At 41.0% G+C, this 20,388-nt stretch overlaps 1 protein-coding gene across 3 annotated transcripts in view; it reads left to right on the forward strand.

The window, feature by feature from the left end:
• LOC135534526 (ornithine aminotransferase, mitochondrial-like) overlaps positions 1-19,849 on the forward strand; it is a 36,249-nt gene extending 16,400 nt beyond the window's left edge. Inside the window, exons 3-10 of one of the 3 annotated variants that reach the window (XM_064961483.1) lie at positions 1,575-1,799; positions 4,251-4,346; positions 4,691-4,818; positions 7,253-7,375; positions 7,939-8,067; positions 9,400-9,513; positions 11,165-11,309; positions 19,191-19,849. In XM_064961483.1, coding sequence (XP_064817555.1) covers positions 1,575-1,799; positions 4,251-4,346; positions 4,691-4,818; positions 7,253-7,375; positions 7,939-8,067; positions 9,400-9,513; positions 11,165-11,309; positions 19,191-19,351 — 1,121 coding nt within the window. In that variant the 3' untranslated portion in view covers positions 19,352-19,849. Of the gene's footprint in view, positions 1-1,574; positions 1,800-3,708; positions 3,722-4,050; positions 4,061-4,250; positions 4,347-4,690; positions 4,819-7,252; positions 7,376-7,938; positions 8,068-9,399; positions 9,514-11,164; positions 11,310-19,190 lie in introns of those variants that run through there. The other 2 variants (XM_064961485.1, XM_064961484.1) reach the window with 2 other exon arrangements.
• The last annotated feature ends 539 nt before the right edge of the window (positions 19,850-20,388 follow it).

Consider the following 20,388-nt stretch of genomic DNA (forward strand, 5'->3'; position numbering starts at 1 on the left):
CTAAATCAGGCCCTGGTCATTAATATGACCCACCTGGTGTCCCAGGTCTAAATCAGGCCCTGATCATTAATATCAACCCACCTGGTGTCCCAGGTCTAAATCAGGCCCTGATCATTAATATCACCCCACCTGGTGTCCCAGGTCTAAATCAGGCCCTGGTCATTAATATCACCCCACCTGGTGTCCCAGGTCTAAATCAAGCCCTGATCATTAATATCACCCCACCTGGTGTCACAGGTCTAAATCGGGCCCTGATCATTAATATCACCCCACCTGGTGTCCCAGGTCTTAATCAGGCCCGGATGTTTAGAGGGCAACGATGAACTAAAGCAGTGGGACTGTCTTGGCGGTCCAGAGTTGGAGTTTAGAGGAGCTACACCATCATTACAATGACAGAGAAGGCAGTGTATTTACAGAGAGGAGGAAGATGTGCTCTGACGTGACTGGTGTTGATATAGTTGTTATACCATTTCATTTGTGACGCTCCTGTTGGGCTCAGTTGCTAAGTGCCCGGAGCTACCTAGCAACGCCAAGGTCGTGGGGTTCCTTTTTCCCCCCGAAGGGATCACTTATACACATACTAAAGATGTCTGGACTCGCTGTACTGTTGAGTTGTTTTGGTTAAAGTATGTTTTTCATTATATCACGATCATAACCGGTGTGAACTGTGAAGTTAAAAACTAGCTCGTACTGTACCTGACAGACTAGTGTCCTGTCTACTGTACGTCAAGCTGTCTCAGGGCAGGGGCCTGGCCGTTCTGGTTCGGGACAGGGCTTGGTTCCAGTACCTGACAGACTAGTGTCCTGTCTACTGTACATCAAGCTGCCTCTGGCTCCTGCCCTATGGGCCGTTCTGGTTCGGGACAGGGCTTGGTTCCAGTACCTGACAGACTAGTGTCCTGTCTACCGTACGTCAAGCTGTCTCAGGGCAGGAGCCTGGCCGTTCTGGTTCGGGACAGGGCTTGGTTCCAGTACCTGATAGACTAGTGTCCTGTCTACTGTACGTCAAGCTGTCTCAGGGCAGGAGCCTGGCCGTTCTGGTTCGGGACAGGGCTTGGTTCCAGTACCTGATAGACTAGTGTCCTGTCTACTGTACCTCAAGCTGTCTCAGGGCAGGAGCCTGGCCGTTATGGTTCGGGACAGGGCTTGGTTCCAGTACCTGTTAGACTAGTGTCCTGTCTACCGTACCTCAAGCTGTCTCAGGGCAGGGGCCTGGCCGTTCTGGTTCGGGACAGGGCTTGGTTCCAGTACCTGTTAGACTAGTGTCCTGTCTACCGTACCTCAAGCTGTCTCAGGGCAGGGGCCTGGCCGTTCTGGTTCGGGACAGGGCTTGGTTCCAGTACCTGATAGACTAGTGTCCTGTCTGTACATCAAGCTGCCTCTGGCTCCTGCCCTATGGGCCGTTCTGGTTCGGGACAGGGCTTGGTTCCAGTACCTGATAGACTAGTGTCCTGTCTACTGTACATCAAGCTGCCACTGGCTCCTGCCCTATGGGCCGTTCTGGTTCGGGACAGGGCTTGGTTCCAGTATCTGTTCCTTAACCCCCCCCCCCCTCTGTCTCGTCTCCTCCCCAGGTCTGTATGTGTGGGACGTGGAGGGCAACAGATACTATGACTTCCTGAGCGCCTACAGTGCAGTGAACCAGGGCCACTGTCACCCCAAGATCATCGCTGCTCTGAACGCCCAGGCCTCCAGGCTCACCCTGACCTCCAGGGCCTTCTACAACGACATCCTGGGGGCCTACGAGCAGTACATCACCACCCTGTTTGGATACGACAAAGTACTGCCCATGAACACAGGTTAGGAGGCCTGATATGTACTGCCCATGAACACAGGTTAGGAGGCCTGATATGTACTGCCCATGAACACAGGTTAGGAGGAGGCCTGATATGTACTGACCATGAACACAGGTTAGGAGGCCTGATATGACCTGCACATGAACACAGGTTAGGAGGAGGCCTGATATGTACTGACCATGAACACAGGTTAGGAGGCCTGATATGACCTGCACATGAACACAGGTTAGGAGGCCTGATATGTACTGACCATGAACACAGGTTAGGAGGCCTGATATGACCTGCCCATGAACACAGGTTAGGAGGAGGCCTGATATGTACTGCCCATGAACACAGGTTAGGAGGCCTGATATATACTGCCCATGAACACAGGTTAGGAGGCCTGATATGTACTGCCCATGAACACAGGTTAGGAGGCCTGATGTGACCTGCCCATGAGCACAGGTTAGGAGGCCTGATATGACCTGCCCATGAACACAGGTTAGGAGGCCTGATATGACCTGCCTATGAACACAGGTTAGGAGGAGGCCTGATGTGACCTGCCCATGAACACAGGTTAGGAGGCCTGATATGTACTGCCCATGAACACAGGTTAGGAGGCCTGATATGACCTGCCTATGAACACAGGTTAGGAGGAGGCCTGATATGACCTGCCCATGAACACAGGTTAGGAGGCCTGATATGACCTGCCCATGAACACAGGTTAGGAGGCCTGATATGTACCGCCCATGAACACAGGTTAGGAGGCCTGATATGACATGCCCATGAACACAGGTTAGGAGGCCTGATATGTACTGCCCGTGAACACAGGTTAGGAGGCCTGATATGACCTGCCCATGAACACAGGTTAGGAGGCCTGATATGACCTGCCCATGAACACAGGTTAGGAGGCCTGATATGTACCGCCCATGAACACAGGTTAGGAGGCCTGATATGACATGCCCATGAACACAGGTTAGGAGGCCTGATATGACATGCCCATGAACACAGGTTAGGAGGCCTGATGTGTATTGCCCATAAACACAGGTTAGGAGGCCTGATATGACCAGCACAGGTTAGGAGGAGGCCTGATATGTACGGCCCATGAACACAGGTTAGGAGGCCTGATGTGTACTGCCCATGAACACAGGTTAGGAGGCCTGATGTGACCTGCCCATGAGCACAGGTTAGGAGGCCTGATATGACCTGCCCATGAACACAGGTTAGGAGGCCTGATATGACCTGCCTATGAACACAGGTTAGGAGGAGGCCTGATGTGACCTGCCCATGAACACAGGTTAGGAGGCCTGATATGTACTGCCCATGAACACAGGTTAGGAGGCCTGATATGACCTGCCTATGAACACAGGTTAGGAGGAGGCCTGATATGACCTGCCCATGAACACAGGTTAGGAGGCCTGATATGTACTGCCCGTGAACACAGGTTAGGAGGCCTGATATGACCTGCCCATGAACACAGGTTAGGAGGCCTGATATGACCTGCCCATGAACACAGGTTAGGAGGCCTGATATGTACCGCCCATGAACACAGGTTAGGAGGCCTGATATGACATGCCCATGAACACAGGTTAGGAGGCCTGATATGACATGCCCATGAACACAGGTTAGGAGGCCTGATGTGTATTGCCCATAAACACAGGTTAGGAGGCCTGATATGACCAGCACAGGTTAGGAGGAGGCCTGATATGTACGGCCCATGAACACAGGTTAGGAGGCCTGATGTGTACTGCCCATGAACACAGGTTAGGAGGCCTGATATGACCTGCCCATGAACACAGGTTAGGAGGCCTGATATGACCTGCCCGTGAACACAGGTTAGGAGGAGGCCTGATATGACCTGCCTGTGAACACAGGTTAGGAGGCCTGATATGTACCGCCCATGAACACAGGTTAGGAGGCCTGATGTGTACTGCCCATGAACACAGGTTAGGAGGCCTGATATGTACCGCCCATGAACACAGGTTAGGAGGAGGCCTGATATGTACCGCCCATGAACACAGGTTAGGAGGAGGCCTGATATGTACTGACCATGAACACAGGTTAGGAGGCCTGATATGTACCACCCATGAACACAGGTTAGGAGGCCTGATATGTACCGCCCATGAACACAGGTTAGGAGGCCTGATATGTACCGCCCATGAACACAGGTTAGGAGGAGGCCTGATATGTACTGACCATGAACACAGGTTAGGAGGAGGCCTGATATGACCTGCCCATGAACACAGGTTAGGAGGAGGCCTGATATGACCTGCCCATGAACACAGGTTAGGAGGAGGCCTGATAGGTTAGGAGGCCTGATATGACCTGCCCGTGAACACAGGTTAGGAGGAGGCCTGATGGAGAGACTGCTCACTAGCGGTCCGACATGTCGGTCTGCTGTGGAGGTCCGTGGTACACAACATGTCAATGCTAAAGTATAGTGTCATTAATGTTCTGTCCCTCTTTGTGGACCAGGTGTGGAGGGAGGAGAGACAGCCTGTAAACTGGCCCGTAAGTGGGCCTACACTGTGAAGGGCGTTCCCAAGAATCAGGCCAAAATCATCTTTGCAAGTAAGTTGATATACAGCACCTTTTTTGGGGGGGGGGGGTTTCCCCATCATGTCCTGAGATACGGGGCGTTTGTCCCTCCCTGTCTATCCTAGCTGTGCATTCCTGAAATACACCCTTTATATAGAGCAGTGCAATCACTGTTACGGTGGTGCAGTAGGGCTTGAACCCCGGCATGGCTGCTTGCAGCTATATTTGTTATGAATGTTATTTTGAATGGCATATTCCTGTAGTCGTGTTGTCGTTCATTTAGTTCCCTCACGTGGCAGAATGCATTGGAACTCTGTGCGGTGAACACCATAGAAGAAGGATACTAATTGCACTGTGGCTAACCTCTCCTCCCGTAGATGGAAACTTCTGGGGGAGAACCATGGCAGCCATATCGAGCTCGACAGATCCGAGCAGTTACGAGGGCTTCGGTCCCTTCATGCCCGGCTTTGGGCTCATCCCCTACAACGACATCCCTGCTCTGGAGGTACGCGATGACATGACCACATCCTCTATAATACTGAACTTAATGTTACCTCTCTACGGGCCAGTTTCCTGAACCTTAATGTTACCTCTCTACAGGCCAGTTTCCTGTTCCTCTATAATACTGAACCTTAATGTTACCTCTCTACGGGCCAGTTTCCTGAACCTTAATGTTACCTCTCTACAGGCCAGTTTCCTGTTCCTCTATAATACTGAACCTTAATGTTACCTCTCTACAGGCCCGTTTCCTGTTCCTCTATAATACTGAACCTTAATGTTACCCCTCTACAGGCCAGTTTCCTGAACCTTAATGTTACCTCTCTACAGGCCAGTTTCCTGAACCTCTATAATACTGAACCTTAATGTTACCTCTCTACAGGCCAGTTTCCTGAACCTTAATGTTACCTCTCTACAGGCCAGTTTCCTGTTCCTCTATAATACTGAACCTTAATGTTACCTCTCTACAGGCCAGTTTCCTGAACCTTAATGTTACCCCTCTACAGGCCAGTTTCCTGTTCCTCTATAATACTGAACCTTAATGTTACCTCTCTACAGGCCAGTTTCCTGAACCTTAATGTTACCTCTCTACAGGCCAGTTTCCTGAACCTTAATGTTAACTCTACAGGCCAGTTTCCTGAACCTCTATAATACTGAACCTTAATGTTACCTCTCTACAGGCCAGTTTCCTGAACCTTAATGTTAACTCTACAGGCCAGTTTCCTGAACCTTAATGTTACCTCTCTACAGGCCAGTTTCCTGAACCTTAATGTTACCTCTCTACAGGCCAGTTTCCTGAACCTTAATGTTACCCCTCTACAGGCCAGTTTCCTGAACCTTAATGTTACCTCTCTACAGGCCAGTTTCCTGAACCTTAATGTTACCTCTCTACAGGCCAGTTTCCTGAACCTTAATGTTACCTCTACAGGCCAGTTTCCTGAACCTTAATGTTACCTCTCTACAGGCCAGTTTCCTGAACCTTAATGTTACCTCTCTACAGGCCAGTTTCCTGTTCCTCTATAATACTGAACCTTAATGTTACCTCTCTACAGGCCAGTTTCCTGAACCTTAATGTTACCTCTCTACAGGCCAGTTTCCTGAACCTTAATGTTACCCCTCTACAGGCCAGTTTCCTGAACCTTAATGTTACCCCTCTACAGGCCAGTTTCCTGAACCTTAATGTTACCTCTCTACAGGCCAGTTTCCTGAACCTTAATGTTACCTCTACAGGCCAGTTTCCTGAACCTTAATGTTACCTCTCTACAGGCCAGTTTCCTGAACCTTAATGTTACCTCTCTACAGGCCAGTTTCCTGTTCCTCTATAATACTGAACCTTAATGTTACCTCTCTACAGGCCAGTTTCCTGAACCTTAATGTTACCTCTCTACAGGCCAGTTTCCTGAACCTTAATGTTACCCCTCTACAGGCCAGTTTCCTGAACCTTAATGTTACTTCTCTACAGGCCAGTTTCCTGAACCTTAATGTTACCCCTCTACAGGCCAGTTTCCTGTTCCTCTATAATACTGAACCTTAATGTTACCTCTCTACAGGCCAGTTTCCTGAACCTTAATGTTACCTCTCTACAGGCCAGTTTCCTGAACCTTAATGTTACCTCTCTACAGGCCAGTTTCCTGAACCTTAATGTTACCTCTCTACAGGCCAGTTTCCTGAACCTTAATGTTACCTCTCTACAGGCCAGTTTCCTGAACCTTAATGTTACCTCTACAGGCCAGTTTCCTGAACCTTAATGTTACCTCTCTACAGGCCAGTTTCCTGAACCTTAATGTTACCTCTCTACAGGCCAGTTTCCTGTTCCTCTATAATACTGAACCTTAATGTTACCTCTCTACAGGCCAGTTTCCTGAACCTTAATGTTACCTCTCTACAGGCCAGTTTCCTGAACCTTAATGTTACCCCTCTACAGGCCAGTTTCCTGAACCTTAATGTTACTTCTCTACAGGCCAGTTTCCTGAACCTTAATGTTACCCCTCTACAGGCCAGTTTCCTGTTCCTCTATAATACTGAACCTTAATGTTACCTCTCTACAGGCCAGTTTCCTGAACCTTAATGTTACCTCTCTACAGGCCAGTTTCCTGAACCTTAATGTTACCTCTCTACAGGCCAGTTTCCTGAACCTTAATGTTACCTCTCTACAGGCCAGTTTCCTGTTCCTCTATAATACTGAACCTTAATGTTACCTCTCTACGGGCCAGTTTCCTGAACCTTAATGTTACCTCTCTACGGGCCAGTTTCCTGGAGCCAGAACAGGCCCAGTCCTGTTTAAACATGCTCTGTCCAGACCAAGTCTTGGTCTGGCGAAAGTGGCCTTTCTTCCACATTGCGTCAGTATCCTCAGCAAAGTGTAGTGTCTCCGCCTCTGTTCACTCCATCGATGAGATGTGATCTGTTATCGCTGACGGTGTGCTGATGGTTGTGCCCAGAAAGCCCTCCAGGACCCTAACGTAGCAGCCTTCATGGTGGAGCCCATCCAGGGAGAGGCTGGGGTCGTGGTCCCTGACCCCGGATACCTCACCGCTGTCAGACAACTCTGCACTCGGAACAACGTGAGTACGAGACCTTTCGGCGCCGACACAGAAAAAGGGCCTCGAGAATCAACGGTCGATCTGTTTTGTGTCTTTTGGAAACAGACTCTTTTTTGGTTGATTGTTTCCATCTGTCCGTTTGTCAATGTTTTGTTGTCGTTGTAAAATAAATAAAAATACTGATATAGCTTTTTCCTTGTTACTGTGCTTCCCTGTGTTGTTTGGGTCTAGAGACCAGGTTATTATAAAACACTTTTGTGGAAACTGTTCATTTATAAAAAGGCCTTTTTTATAAATGAAATGCGATTGAATATCTCCTTCTACATGGTGTTTAGGTGCTTTTCATAGCCGATGAGCTGGCTGTAATGTAGAGGCCCAGTCAGACATAGACCCTACTGATACCTCTCTGTTCCCATGTTTAGGTGCTGTTCATAGCCGATGAGCTGGCTATAATGTAGAGGCCCAGTCAGACCCTACTGATACCTCTCTGTTCCCATGTTTAGGTGCTTTTCATAGCCGATGAGCTGGCTGTAATGTAGAGGCCCAGTCAGACCCTACTGATACCTCTCTGTTCCCATGTTTAGGTGCTGTTCATAGCCGACGAGGTGCAGACTGGACTGGCCCGTACGGGCAGACGGCTGGCCGTGGACCATGAGGATGTGCGTCCTGATATCGTGATCCTGGGAAAGGCTCTGTCAGGAGGCGTCTACCCTGTGAGTAAACGCAACACTGTGTTACACTATGTTCCCTGCAATGTTGTTGTGCTCCTCGTTTTTGATTGACTGAATGAAAATGCTGTCTAATAATGTAGTATGGGGATGGGTCTCATTTAATACATGAATATTCATGGTTTAATTCACTTCCTTATGTGACTCACTGCTTATTCAGCCTGTTGGGACTGGGTCATGCTGGGACTGGGCCATGCTGGGACTGGGTCATGTTGGGACTGGGCCATGCTGGGACTGGGCCATGCTGGGACTGGGCCATGCTGGGACTGTGGCATGTTGGGACTGGGTCATGCTGGGACTGGGCCATGTTGGGGCTGGGTCATGCTGGGACTGGGCCATGCTGGGACTGTTGGGACTGGGTCATTCTGGGACTGGGTCATGCTGGGACTGGGTCATGTTGTGACTGGGTCATGTTGGGACTGGGCCATGTTGGGGCTGGGTCATGCTGGGACTGGGCCATGCTGGGACTGTTGGGACTGGGTCATTCTGGGACTGGGTCATGCTGGGACTGGGTCATGTTGTGACTGGGTCATGTTGGGACTGGGTCATGTTGGGACTGGGTCATGCTGGGACTGGGGCATGCTGGGACTGGGGCATGTTGGGACTGGGGCATGTTGGGACTGGGGCATGTTGGGACTGGGGCATGTTGGGACTGGGGCATGTTGGGACTGGGGCATGTTGGGACTGGGTCATGTTGGGACAGGGTCATGCTGGGACTGGGGCATGTTGGGACTGGGGCATGTTGGGACTGGGCCATGTTGTGACATTGGGACTGGGTCATGTTGGGACTGGGTCATGTTGTGACATTGGGACTGGGTCATGCTGGGACTGGGGCATGTTGGGACTGGGCCATGTTGAGACTGGGTCATGTTGTGACATTGGGACTGGGTCATGCTGGGACTGGGGCATGTTGGGACTGGGCCATGTTGAGACTGGGGCATGTTGTGACATTGGGACTGGGCCATGTTGGGACTGGGTCATGTTGGGACTGGGTCATGTTGGGACTGGGTCATGCTGGGACTGGGTCATGCTGGGACTGGGTCATGCTGGGACTGGGTCATGCTGGGACTGGGTCATGCTGGGACTGGGCCATGCTGGGACTGTGGCATGTTGGGACTGGGTCATGCTGGGACTGGGTCATGCTGGGACTGTGGCATGCTGGGACTGGGTCATGTTGGGACTGGGTCATGCTGGGACTGGGCCATGTTGAGACTGGGTCATGCTGGGACTGGGTCATGCTGGGACTGGGTCATGCTGGGACTGGGTCATGCTGGGACTGGGTCATGTCAGTCTCTGATATATACCTTGTCCTGCCAGGTGTCTGCGGTGCTGTGTGATGATGAGGTGATGCTGACCATCAAGCCTGGAGAGCACGGCTCTACGTACGGAGGAAACCCTCTGGCCTGTGGCATTGCCATGGCAGCTCTAGAGGTACGTGGTAGCTAGCTTTTAGTTATTCAGCTAGTTAATTATTTGGCTATGGACAGATTCAGCTAGTTAGTTATTTGGCTATGGACAGATTCAGCTAGTTAGCAAGCTAGTTAGTTATTTAGCTATGGACAGATTCAGCTAGTTAGTTATTTAGCTATGGACAGATTCAGCTAGTTAATTATTTGGCTATGGACAGATTCAGCTAGTTAGCTAGCTAGTTAGTTATTTGGCTATGGACAGATTCAGCTAGTTAGTTATTTAGCTATGGACATATTCAGCTAGTTAGTTATTTGGCTATGGACAGATTCAGCTAGTTAGTTATTTAGCTATGGACAGATTCAGCTAGTTAGTTATTTAGCTATGGACAGATTCAGCTTGTTAGTTATTTAGCTATGGATTCAGCTAGTTAGTTATTTGGCTATGGACAGATTCAGCTAGTTAGTTATTTGGCTATGGACAGATTCAGCTAGTTAGTTATTTAGCTATGGACAGATTCAGCTTGTTAGTTATTTGGCTATGGACAGATTCAGCTAGTTAGTTATTTGGCTATGGACAGATTCAGCTAGTTAGTTATTTGGCTATGGACAGATTCAGCTAGTTAGTTATTTAGCTATGGACAGATTCAGCTTGTTAGTTATTTAGCTATGGACAGATTCAGCTAGTTAGTTATTTGGATATGGACAGATTCAAACATTAGGAGAGATGGAGACCCCCGTACACTTGAAAATGTGGACAAATCCAAAACGGAGGTATAGATTCAAACATGGACACATTGAAGAAACAACAGTCCCACTTTAGCTTTGGCTAGGCTGGATGTCTTGGGTGACTCCTCCTACCATTCATCCTTTTAGCTTTGGCTAGGCTGGATGTCTTGGGTGACTCCTCCTACCATTCATCCTTTTGGCTAGGCTGGATGTCTTGGGTGACTCCTTCTACCATCCATCAGTCCGGGCAGTCACGTATACTGCATGGTCAGAAGTATGTGGACGCCCCTTCAAATTAGTGGATTCGGCTATTTCAGCCACAGCCATTGCTAACAGGTGTATAAAATCGAGCTCGCAGCCATGCAATCTCCATAGACAAACATTGTCAGTAGAATGGCCTTACTGAAGAGCTCAGTGACTTTCAACGTGGGACCGTCATAGGATGCCACCTTTCCAACAAGTTAGTTCGTAAACTTCCAACATCTAGTGGAGATCCTTCCCAGAAGAGTGGAGGCTGTTATAGCAGCAACGGGGGGACCAACTCCATATTAATGCCCATGATTTTTGTTTGAGATATTGGACCAGCATGTTGTGGCCATGTAGTGTCTCATTCATTCCTTCAAGCAGTCAAGTCATCATATCTGGCTAGCTGGTTTAGTAAGACTGGATACTCCCCAGAGCAACAGACAGATGAGAGTACTGTATCTGGCTAGCTGGTTTAGTAAGATGGGATACTCCCCAGAGTAACAGACAGATGAGAGCATTTCAAAGCAGTGGGTGGGACCATCCTATCTCCTCTGAGTGATTGCTATGTGCGGTAGAGGTGCGATGTGCGGTAGAGGGGCGATGTGCGGTAGAGGGGTGATGCGACATACAGACACCGGTTGGTCAGGCTGATTTGAGGTAGTAACAGGCCTCCTCTAACAGAACGTTGTCCTCCCTGACAGGTTCTGGAGGAAGAGAAGTTGGCGGAGAATGCTGAGAAGATGGGCCAGTTGCTGAGGTCAGAACTGTCGAAGCTTCCTAAAGAGATCGTCCCCATCGTCCGGGGGAAGGGTCTCCTCAACGCCATCGTCATCAAGGAGACTAAAGGTATGAGTGTATCCGTTGAACAGATACGAACACAAACCGTTCAACAGATACGAACACAGACCGTTCAACAGATACGAACACAGACCGTTCAACAGAGACGAACACAGACCGTTCAACAGAGACGAACACAGACCGTTCAACAGAGACGAACACAGACCGTTCAACAGAGACGAACACAGCCCGTTCAACAGAGACGAACACAGACCGTTCAACAGAGACGAACACAGACCGTTCAACAGATACGAACACAGACCGTTCAACAGAGACGAACACAGACCGTTCAACAGAGACGAACACAGACCGTTCAACAGAGACGAACACAGACCGTTCAACAGAGACGAACACAGACCGTTCAACAGAGACGAACACAGACCGTTCAACACAGACCGTTCAACAGAGACGAACACAGACCGTTCAACAGATACGAACACAGACCGTTCAACAGATACGAACACAGACCGTTCAACAGATACGAACACAGACCGTTCAACAGAGACGAACACAGACCGTTCAACAGAGACGAACACAGACCGTTCAACAGAGACGAACACAGACCGTTCAACAGAGACGAACACAGACCGTTCAACAGAGACGAACACAGACCGTTCAACAGATACGAACACAGACCGTTCAACAGAGACGAACACAGACCGTTCAACAGAGACGAACACAGACCGTTCAACAGAGACGAACACAGACCGTTCAACACAGACGAACACAGACCGTTCAACAGAGACGAACACAGACCGTTCAACAGAGACGAACACAGACCGTTCAACAGATACGGAACACAGACCGTTCAACAGAGACGAACACAGACCGTTCAACAGAGACGAACACAGACCGTTCAACAGATACGAACACAGACCGTTCAACAGAGACGAACACAGACCGTTCAACAGAGACGAACACAGACCGTTCAACAGAGACGAACACAGACCGTTCAACAGAGACGAACACAGACCGTTCAACAGAGACGAACACAGACCGTTCAACAGAGACGAACACAGACCGTTCAACAGAGACGAACACAGACCGTTCAACAGATACGAACACAGACCGTTCAACAGATACGAACACAGACCGTTCAACAGAGACGAACACAGACCGTTCAACAGAGACGAACACAGACCGTTCAACAGATACGAACACAGACCGTTCAACAGAGACGAACACAGACCGTTCAACAGAGACGAACACAGACCGTTCAACAGAGACGAACACAGACCGTTCAACAGATACGAACACAGACCGTTCAACAGAGACGAACACAGACCGTTCAACAGAGACGAACACAGACCGTTCAACACAGACCGTTCAACAGAGACGAACACAGACCATATTAACCGGGCCAACTCTTTCTTCTTCCTGTAGAGCAGGGTTGGGTAACACTGGCGGGTTGGGTAACACTGGCGGGTTGGGTAACACTGGCGGGTTGGGTAACACTGGCGGGTTGGGTAACTGGCGGGTTGGGTAACACTGGCGGGTTGGGTAACACTTATAATGATATATTACTGACCTGTTGATATATTACTGACCTGTTGATATATTACTGACCTGTTATTATAATGATATATTACTGACCTGTTGATATATTACTGACCTGTTATTATAATGATATATTACTGACCTGTTGATATATTACTGACCTGTTTATATTACTGACCTGTTATTATAATGATATATTACTGACCTGTTGATATATTACTGACCTGTTATTATAATGATATATTACTGACCTGTTATTATAATGATATATTACTGACCTGTTGATATATTACTGACCTGTTTATATTACTGACCTGTTATTATAATGATATATTACTGACCTGTTGATATATTACTGACCTGTTATTATAATGATATATTACTGACCTGTTATTATAATGATATATTACTGACCTGTTATTATAATGATATATTACTGACCTGTTATTATAGTGATATATTACTGACCTGTTATTATAATGATATATTACTGACCTGTTATTATAATGATATATTACTGACCTGTTATTATAATGATATATTACTGACCTGTTATTATAGTGATATATTACTGACCTGTTATTATAATGATATATTACTGACCTGTTATTATAGTGATATATTACTGACCTGTTGATATATTACTGACCTGTTATTATAATGATATATTACTGACCTGTTATTATAATGATATATTACTGACCTGTTATTATAATGATATATTACTGACCTGTTATTATAATGATATATTACTGACCTGTTATTATAATGATATATTACTGACCTGTTATTATAATGATATATTACTGACCTGTTGATATATTACTGACCTGTTGATATATTACTGACCTGTTATTATAATGATATATTACTGACCTGTTATTATAATGATATATTACTGACCTGTTATTATAATGATATATTACTGACCTGTTATTATAATGATATATTACTGACCTGTTATTATAATGATATATTACTGATCTGTTATTATAGTGATATATTACTGACCTGTTATTATAATGATATATTACTGACCTGTTATTATAATGATATATTACTGACCTGTTATTATAATGATATATCACTGACCTGTTATTATAATGATATATTACTGACCTGTTATTATAGTGATATATTACTGACCTGTTATTATAATGATATATTACTGACCTGTTATTATAATGATATATTACTGACCTGTTGATATATTACTGACCTGTTATTATAATGATATATTACTGACCTGTTATTATAATGATATATTACTGACCTGTTATTATAATGATATATTACTGACCTGTTATTATAATGATATATTACTGACCTGTTATTATAATGATATATTACTGACCTGTTATTATAATGATATATTACTGACCTGTTATTATAATGATATATTACTGACCTGTTATTATAATGATATATTACTGACCTGTTATTATAATGATATATTACTGACCTGTTATTACAATGATATATTACTGACCTGTTATTATAATGATATATTACTGACCTGTTATTACAATGATATATTACTGACCTGTTATTATAATGATATATTACTGACCTGTTATTATAATGATATATTACTGACCTGTTATTATAATGATATATTACTGACCTGTTATTATAATGATATATTACTGACCTGTTATTATAATGATATATTACTGACCTGTTGATATATTACTGACCAGTTATTATAATGATATATTACTGACCTGTTATTATAATGATATATTACTGACCTGTTATTATAATGATATATTACTGACCTGTTATTATAATGATATATTACTGACCTGTTGATATATTACTGACCTGTTATTATAATGATATATTACTGACCTGTTATTATAATGATATATTACTGACCTGTTATTATAATGATATATTACTGACCTGTTGATATATTACTGACCTGTTGATATATTACTGACCTGCTATTATAATGATATATTACTGACCTGTTATTATAATGATATATTACTGACCTGTTATTATAATGATATATTACTGACCTGTTATTATAATGATATATTACTGACCTGTTATTATAATGATATATTACTGACCTGTTATTATAATGATATATTACTGACCTGTTGATATATTACTGACCTGTTATTATAGTGATATATTACTGACCTGTTATTATAATGATATATTACTGACCTGTTATTATAATGATATATTACTGACCTGTTGATATATTACTGACCTGTTATTATAATGATATATTACTGACCTGTTATTATAATGATATATTACTGACCTGTTGATATATTACTGACCTGTTATTATAATGATATATTACTGACCTGTTATTATAATGATATATTACTGACCTGTTATTATAATGATATATTACTGACCTGTTATTATAATGATATATTACTGACCTGTTATTATAATGATATATTACTGACCTGTTATTATAATGATATATTACTGACCTGTTATTATAATGATATATTACTGACCTGTTATTATAGTGATATATTACTGACCTGTTATTATAGTGATATATTACTGACCTGTTATTATAATGATATATTACTGACCTGTTGATATATTACTGGTCTGTTATTATAATGATATATTACTGACCTGTTATTATAATGATATATTACTGACCTGTTATTATAATGATATATTACTGACCTGTTGATATATTACTGACCTGTTATTATAATGATATATTACTGACCTGTTATTATAATGATATATTACTGACCTGTTGATATATTACTGACCTGTTATTATAATGATATATTACTGACCTGTTATTATAATGATATATTACTGACCTGTTGATATATTACTGACCTGTTATTATAGTGATATATTACTGACCTGTTATTATAATGATATATTACTGACCTGTTATTATAATGATATATTACTGACCTGTTATTATAATGATATATTACTGACCTGTTATTATAATGATATATTACTGACCTGTTATTATAATGATATATTACTGACCTGTTATTATAATGATATATTACTGACCTGTTATTATAGTGATATATTACTGACCTGTTATTATAGTGATATATTACTGACCTGTTATTATAATGATATATTACTGACCTGTTATTATAATGATATATTACTGACCTGTTATTATAGTGATATATTACTGACCTGTTATTATAGTGATATATTACTGACCTGTTATTATAATGATATATTACTGACCTGTTATTATAGTGATATATTACTGACCTGTTATTATAGTGATATATTACTGACCTGTTATTATAGTGATATATTACTGACCTGTTATTATAATGATATATTACTGACCTGTTATTATAATGATATATTACTGACCTGTTGATATATTACTGACCTGTTATTATAATGATATATTACTAACCTGTTATTATAATGATATATCACTGACCTGTTATTATAATGATATATTACTGACCTGTTATTATAATGATATATTACTGACCTGTTGATATATTACTGACCTGTTATTATAATGATATATCACTGACCTGTTATTATAATGATATATTACTGACCTGTTATTATAATGATATATTACTGGCCTGTTATTATAATGATATATTACTGACCTGTTATTATAATGATATATTACTGACCTGTTATTATAATGATATATTACTGACCTGTTATTATAATGATATATTACTGACCTGTTGATATATTACTGACCTGTTATTATAATGATATATTACTAACCTGTTATTATAATGATATATCACTGACCTGTTATTATAATGATATATTACTGACCTGTTATTATAATGATATATTACTGACCTGTTATTATAATGATATATTACTGACCTGTTGATATATTACTGACCTGTTATTATAATGATATATCACTGACCTGTTATTATAATGATATATTACTGACCTGTTATTATAATGATATATTACTGACCTGTTATTATAATGATATATTACTGACCTGTTATTATAGTGATATATTACTGACCTGTTATTATAATGATATATTACTGACCTGTTATTATAGTGATATATTACTGACCTGTTGATATATTACTGACCTGTTATTATAATGATATATTACTGACCTGTTATTATAATGATATATTACTGACCTGTTATTATAATGATATATTACTGACCTGTTATTATAGTGATATATTACTGACCTGTTGATATATTACTGACCTGTTATTATAATGATATATTACTGACCTGTTATTATAATGATATATTACTGACCTGTTATTATAGTGATATATTACTGACCTGTTATTATAATGATATATTACTGACCTGTTATTATAATGATATATTACTGACCTGTTATTATAATGATATATTACTGACCTGTTATTATAATGATATATTACTGACCTGTTATTATAATGATATATTACTGACCTGTTATTATAGTGATATATTACTGACCTGTTATTATAATGATATATTACTGACCTGTTATTATAATGATATATTACTGACCTGTTATTATAATGATATATTACTGACCTGTTATTATAATGATATATTACTGACCTGTTATTATAATGATATATTACTGACCTGTTATTATATTACTGACCTGTTATTATAATGATATATTACTGACCTGTTATTATAATGATATATTACTGACCTGTTGATATATTACTGACCTGTTATTATAATGATATATTACTGACCTGTTGATATATTACTGACCTGTTATTATAATGATATATTACTGACCTGTTGATATATTACTAATCTGTTATTATAATGATATATTACTGACCTGTTATTATAATGATATATTACTGACCTGTTATTATAGTGATATATTACTGACCTGTTATTATAATGATATATTACTGACCTGTTATTATAATGATATATTACTGACCTGTTATTATAATGATATATTACTGACCTGTTGATATATTACTGACCTGTTATTATAATGATATATTACTGACCTGTTATTATAGTGATATATTACTGACCTGTTATTATAATGATATATTACTGACCTGTTATTATAATGATATATTACTGACCTGTTATTATAATGATATATTACTGACCTGTTATTATAATGATATATTACTGACCTGTTATTATAATGATATATTACTGACCTGTTATTATAATGATATATTACTGACCTGTTATTATAATGATATATTACTGACCTGTTGATATATTACTGACCTGTTATTATAGTGATATATTACTGACCTGTTATTATAATGATATATTACTGACCTGTTATTATAATGATATATTACTGACCTGTTATTATAATGATATATTACTGACCTGTTATTATAGTGATATATTACTGACCTGTTATTATAATGATATATTACTGACCTGATATATTTGACCTGTTATAATGATATATTACTGACCTGTTATTATAGTGATATATTACTGACCTGTTATTATAATGATATATTACTGACCTGTTATTATAATGATATATTACTGACCTGTTATTATAATGATATATTACTGACCTGTTATTATAGTGATATATTACTGACCTGTTATTATAATGATATATTACTGACCTGTTATTATAATGATATATTACTGACCTGTTATTATAATGATATATTACTGACCTGTTATTATAATGATATATTACTGACCTGTTATTATAATGATATATTACTGACCTGTTATTATAATGATATATTACTGACCTGTTATTATAATGATATATTACTGACCTGTTATTATAATGATATATTACTGACCTGTTATTATAATGATATATTACTGACCTGTTATTATAATGATATATTACTGACCTGTTATTATAATGATATATTACTGACCTGTTATTATAATGATATATTACTGACCTGTTATTATAATGATATATTACTGACCTGTTATTATAATGATATATTACTGACCTGTTATTATAATGATATATTACTGACCTGTTATTATAGTGATATATTACTGACCTGTTATTATTATATATAATGATATATTACTGACCTGTTATTATAATGATATATTACTGACCTGTTATTATAATGATATATTACTGACCTGTTATTATAGTGATATATTACTGACCTGTTGCATGTCTTCACTAACTTAACGCTCTTAAAGAGACAGTGCATCATTTTCTGTCATGCATCTCAATAGGTAGTTATTTTACACTTTGTAAAAACCTAATATTCCTAATGACTTTGTCATTTTAATGGCAGGTATTTGGATCAACAGTTTATCTTTTTATACTAAAAAATGTATTTACTCATCATGTGCTTCTATCTATCTTAAATTTGATGTTGTTGCTCTGTAGGCTGAAGCTTTGACCCCGTGTGTGTGTGTGTGTGTGTGTGTGTGTGTGTGTGTGTGTGTGCACGCGCTCTCACTTTTCTTCCCCCTCAGACTATGATGCCTGGAGAGTGTGCATGCGTCTCCGTGACAACGGACTGTTGGCCAAGCCCACCCACGGTGACATCATCCGTCTGGCCCCTCCCCTCATCATTAAAGACCACGAGGTCAGAGAGTGTGCTGACATCATCCAGAGAACCATCATGTCCTTCTAGAACCACCCGGGAACTTATTCTAGAACACTGGAACCAACAGTGACAGCCTTCTAATCTAACTGATCTGAAAAACAACAACTATCAATCTGCTGTGAACTATCTTCTATTGGAATATGTTACTAACGCTAAACATTTAGCAAATAAGTGTTGTTGTATTGTAAGCAGTACTCTCTTAAGTTAATTTACTATGAGAATGTATGTGGACAATTATTTTTTGTTTTTGTTTTCCACGGTGCTGCCATTAGTTAGTAATGTCAATCTAAGCATCATCCAACCTGAGAAGGTTTTCTCTTCTGGATTGCTGGGACTGAAATGGGTTTTACAGGGTAACACTGCTGCTCGAAGCAACTTGGGATGACCTTTAACCCAGGGATGTTTTTAACTCTTGCATCTGCTTAGTTGGAAGACGGTTCAGATACTGATTTTAATTTTGTTGTTAAATCTGGCAACTACTACTGCAGCAAAATGATTTAAAAAATGTAATGTGCTTAAACAAAACGTTTTTCACTTTCTAAAACGGAGCAGTGTTTTAAAAACAAAGAAACATATACAATTATTTAAAGGTTAAAGTAATTTATTTGCTTGTTGGTTAAATGTGCAAAAATGTTTTAATGAAAGACATGGATATAACCAATAAGGAAGTGTATTTTAAGTATTTAAAGGGGAATATTTTAATACCACTATAAAAACTATGAAAGAATTGAACTGCTGTTCTGTTATGTTATTCTAACAAACCACAGAAAACCTTTTTAAAAACGGTAGTAGGTGCACTACTACCCTATAGGGCCTGGTCTAAAGTAGTGTACTACTACCCTATAGACCCTGGTTTAAAGTAGTGCACTACTACCCTATAGACCCTGGTCTAAAGTAGTGCACTACTACCCTATAGACCCTGGTCTAAAGTAGTGCACTACTACCCTATAGACCCTGGTCTAAAGTAAATGACAACCCTATAGACCCTGGTCTAAAGTAGTGCACTACTACCCTATAGACCCTGGTCTAAAGTAGTGCACTACTACATTAGATATTAGAACACA

The sequence above is a fragment of the Oncorhynchus masou genome, unplaced genomic scaffold, assembly GCF_036934945.1.
Source record: "Oncorhynchus masou masou isolate Uvic2021 unplaced genomic scaffold, UVic_Omas_1.1 unplaced_scaffold_3525, whole genome shotgun sequence".
In the NCBI taxonomy this organism is placed as follows: Eukaryota; Metazoa; Chordata; class Actinopteri; order Salmoniformes; family Salmonidae; genus Oncorhynchus; species Oncorhynchus masou.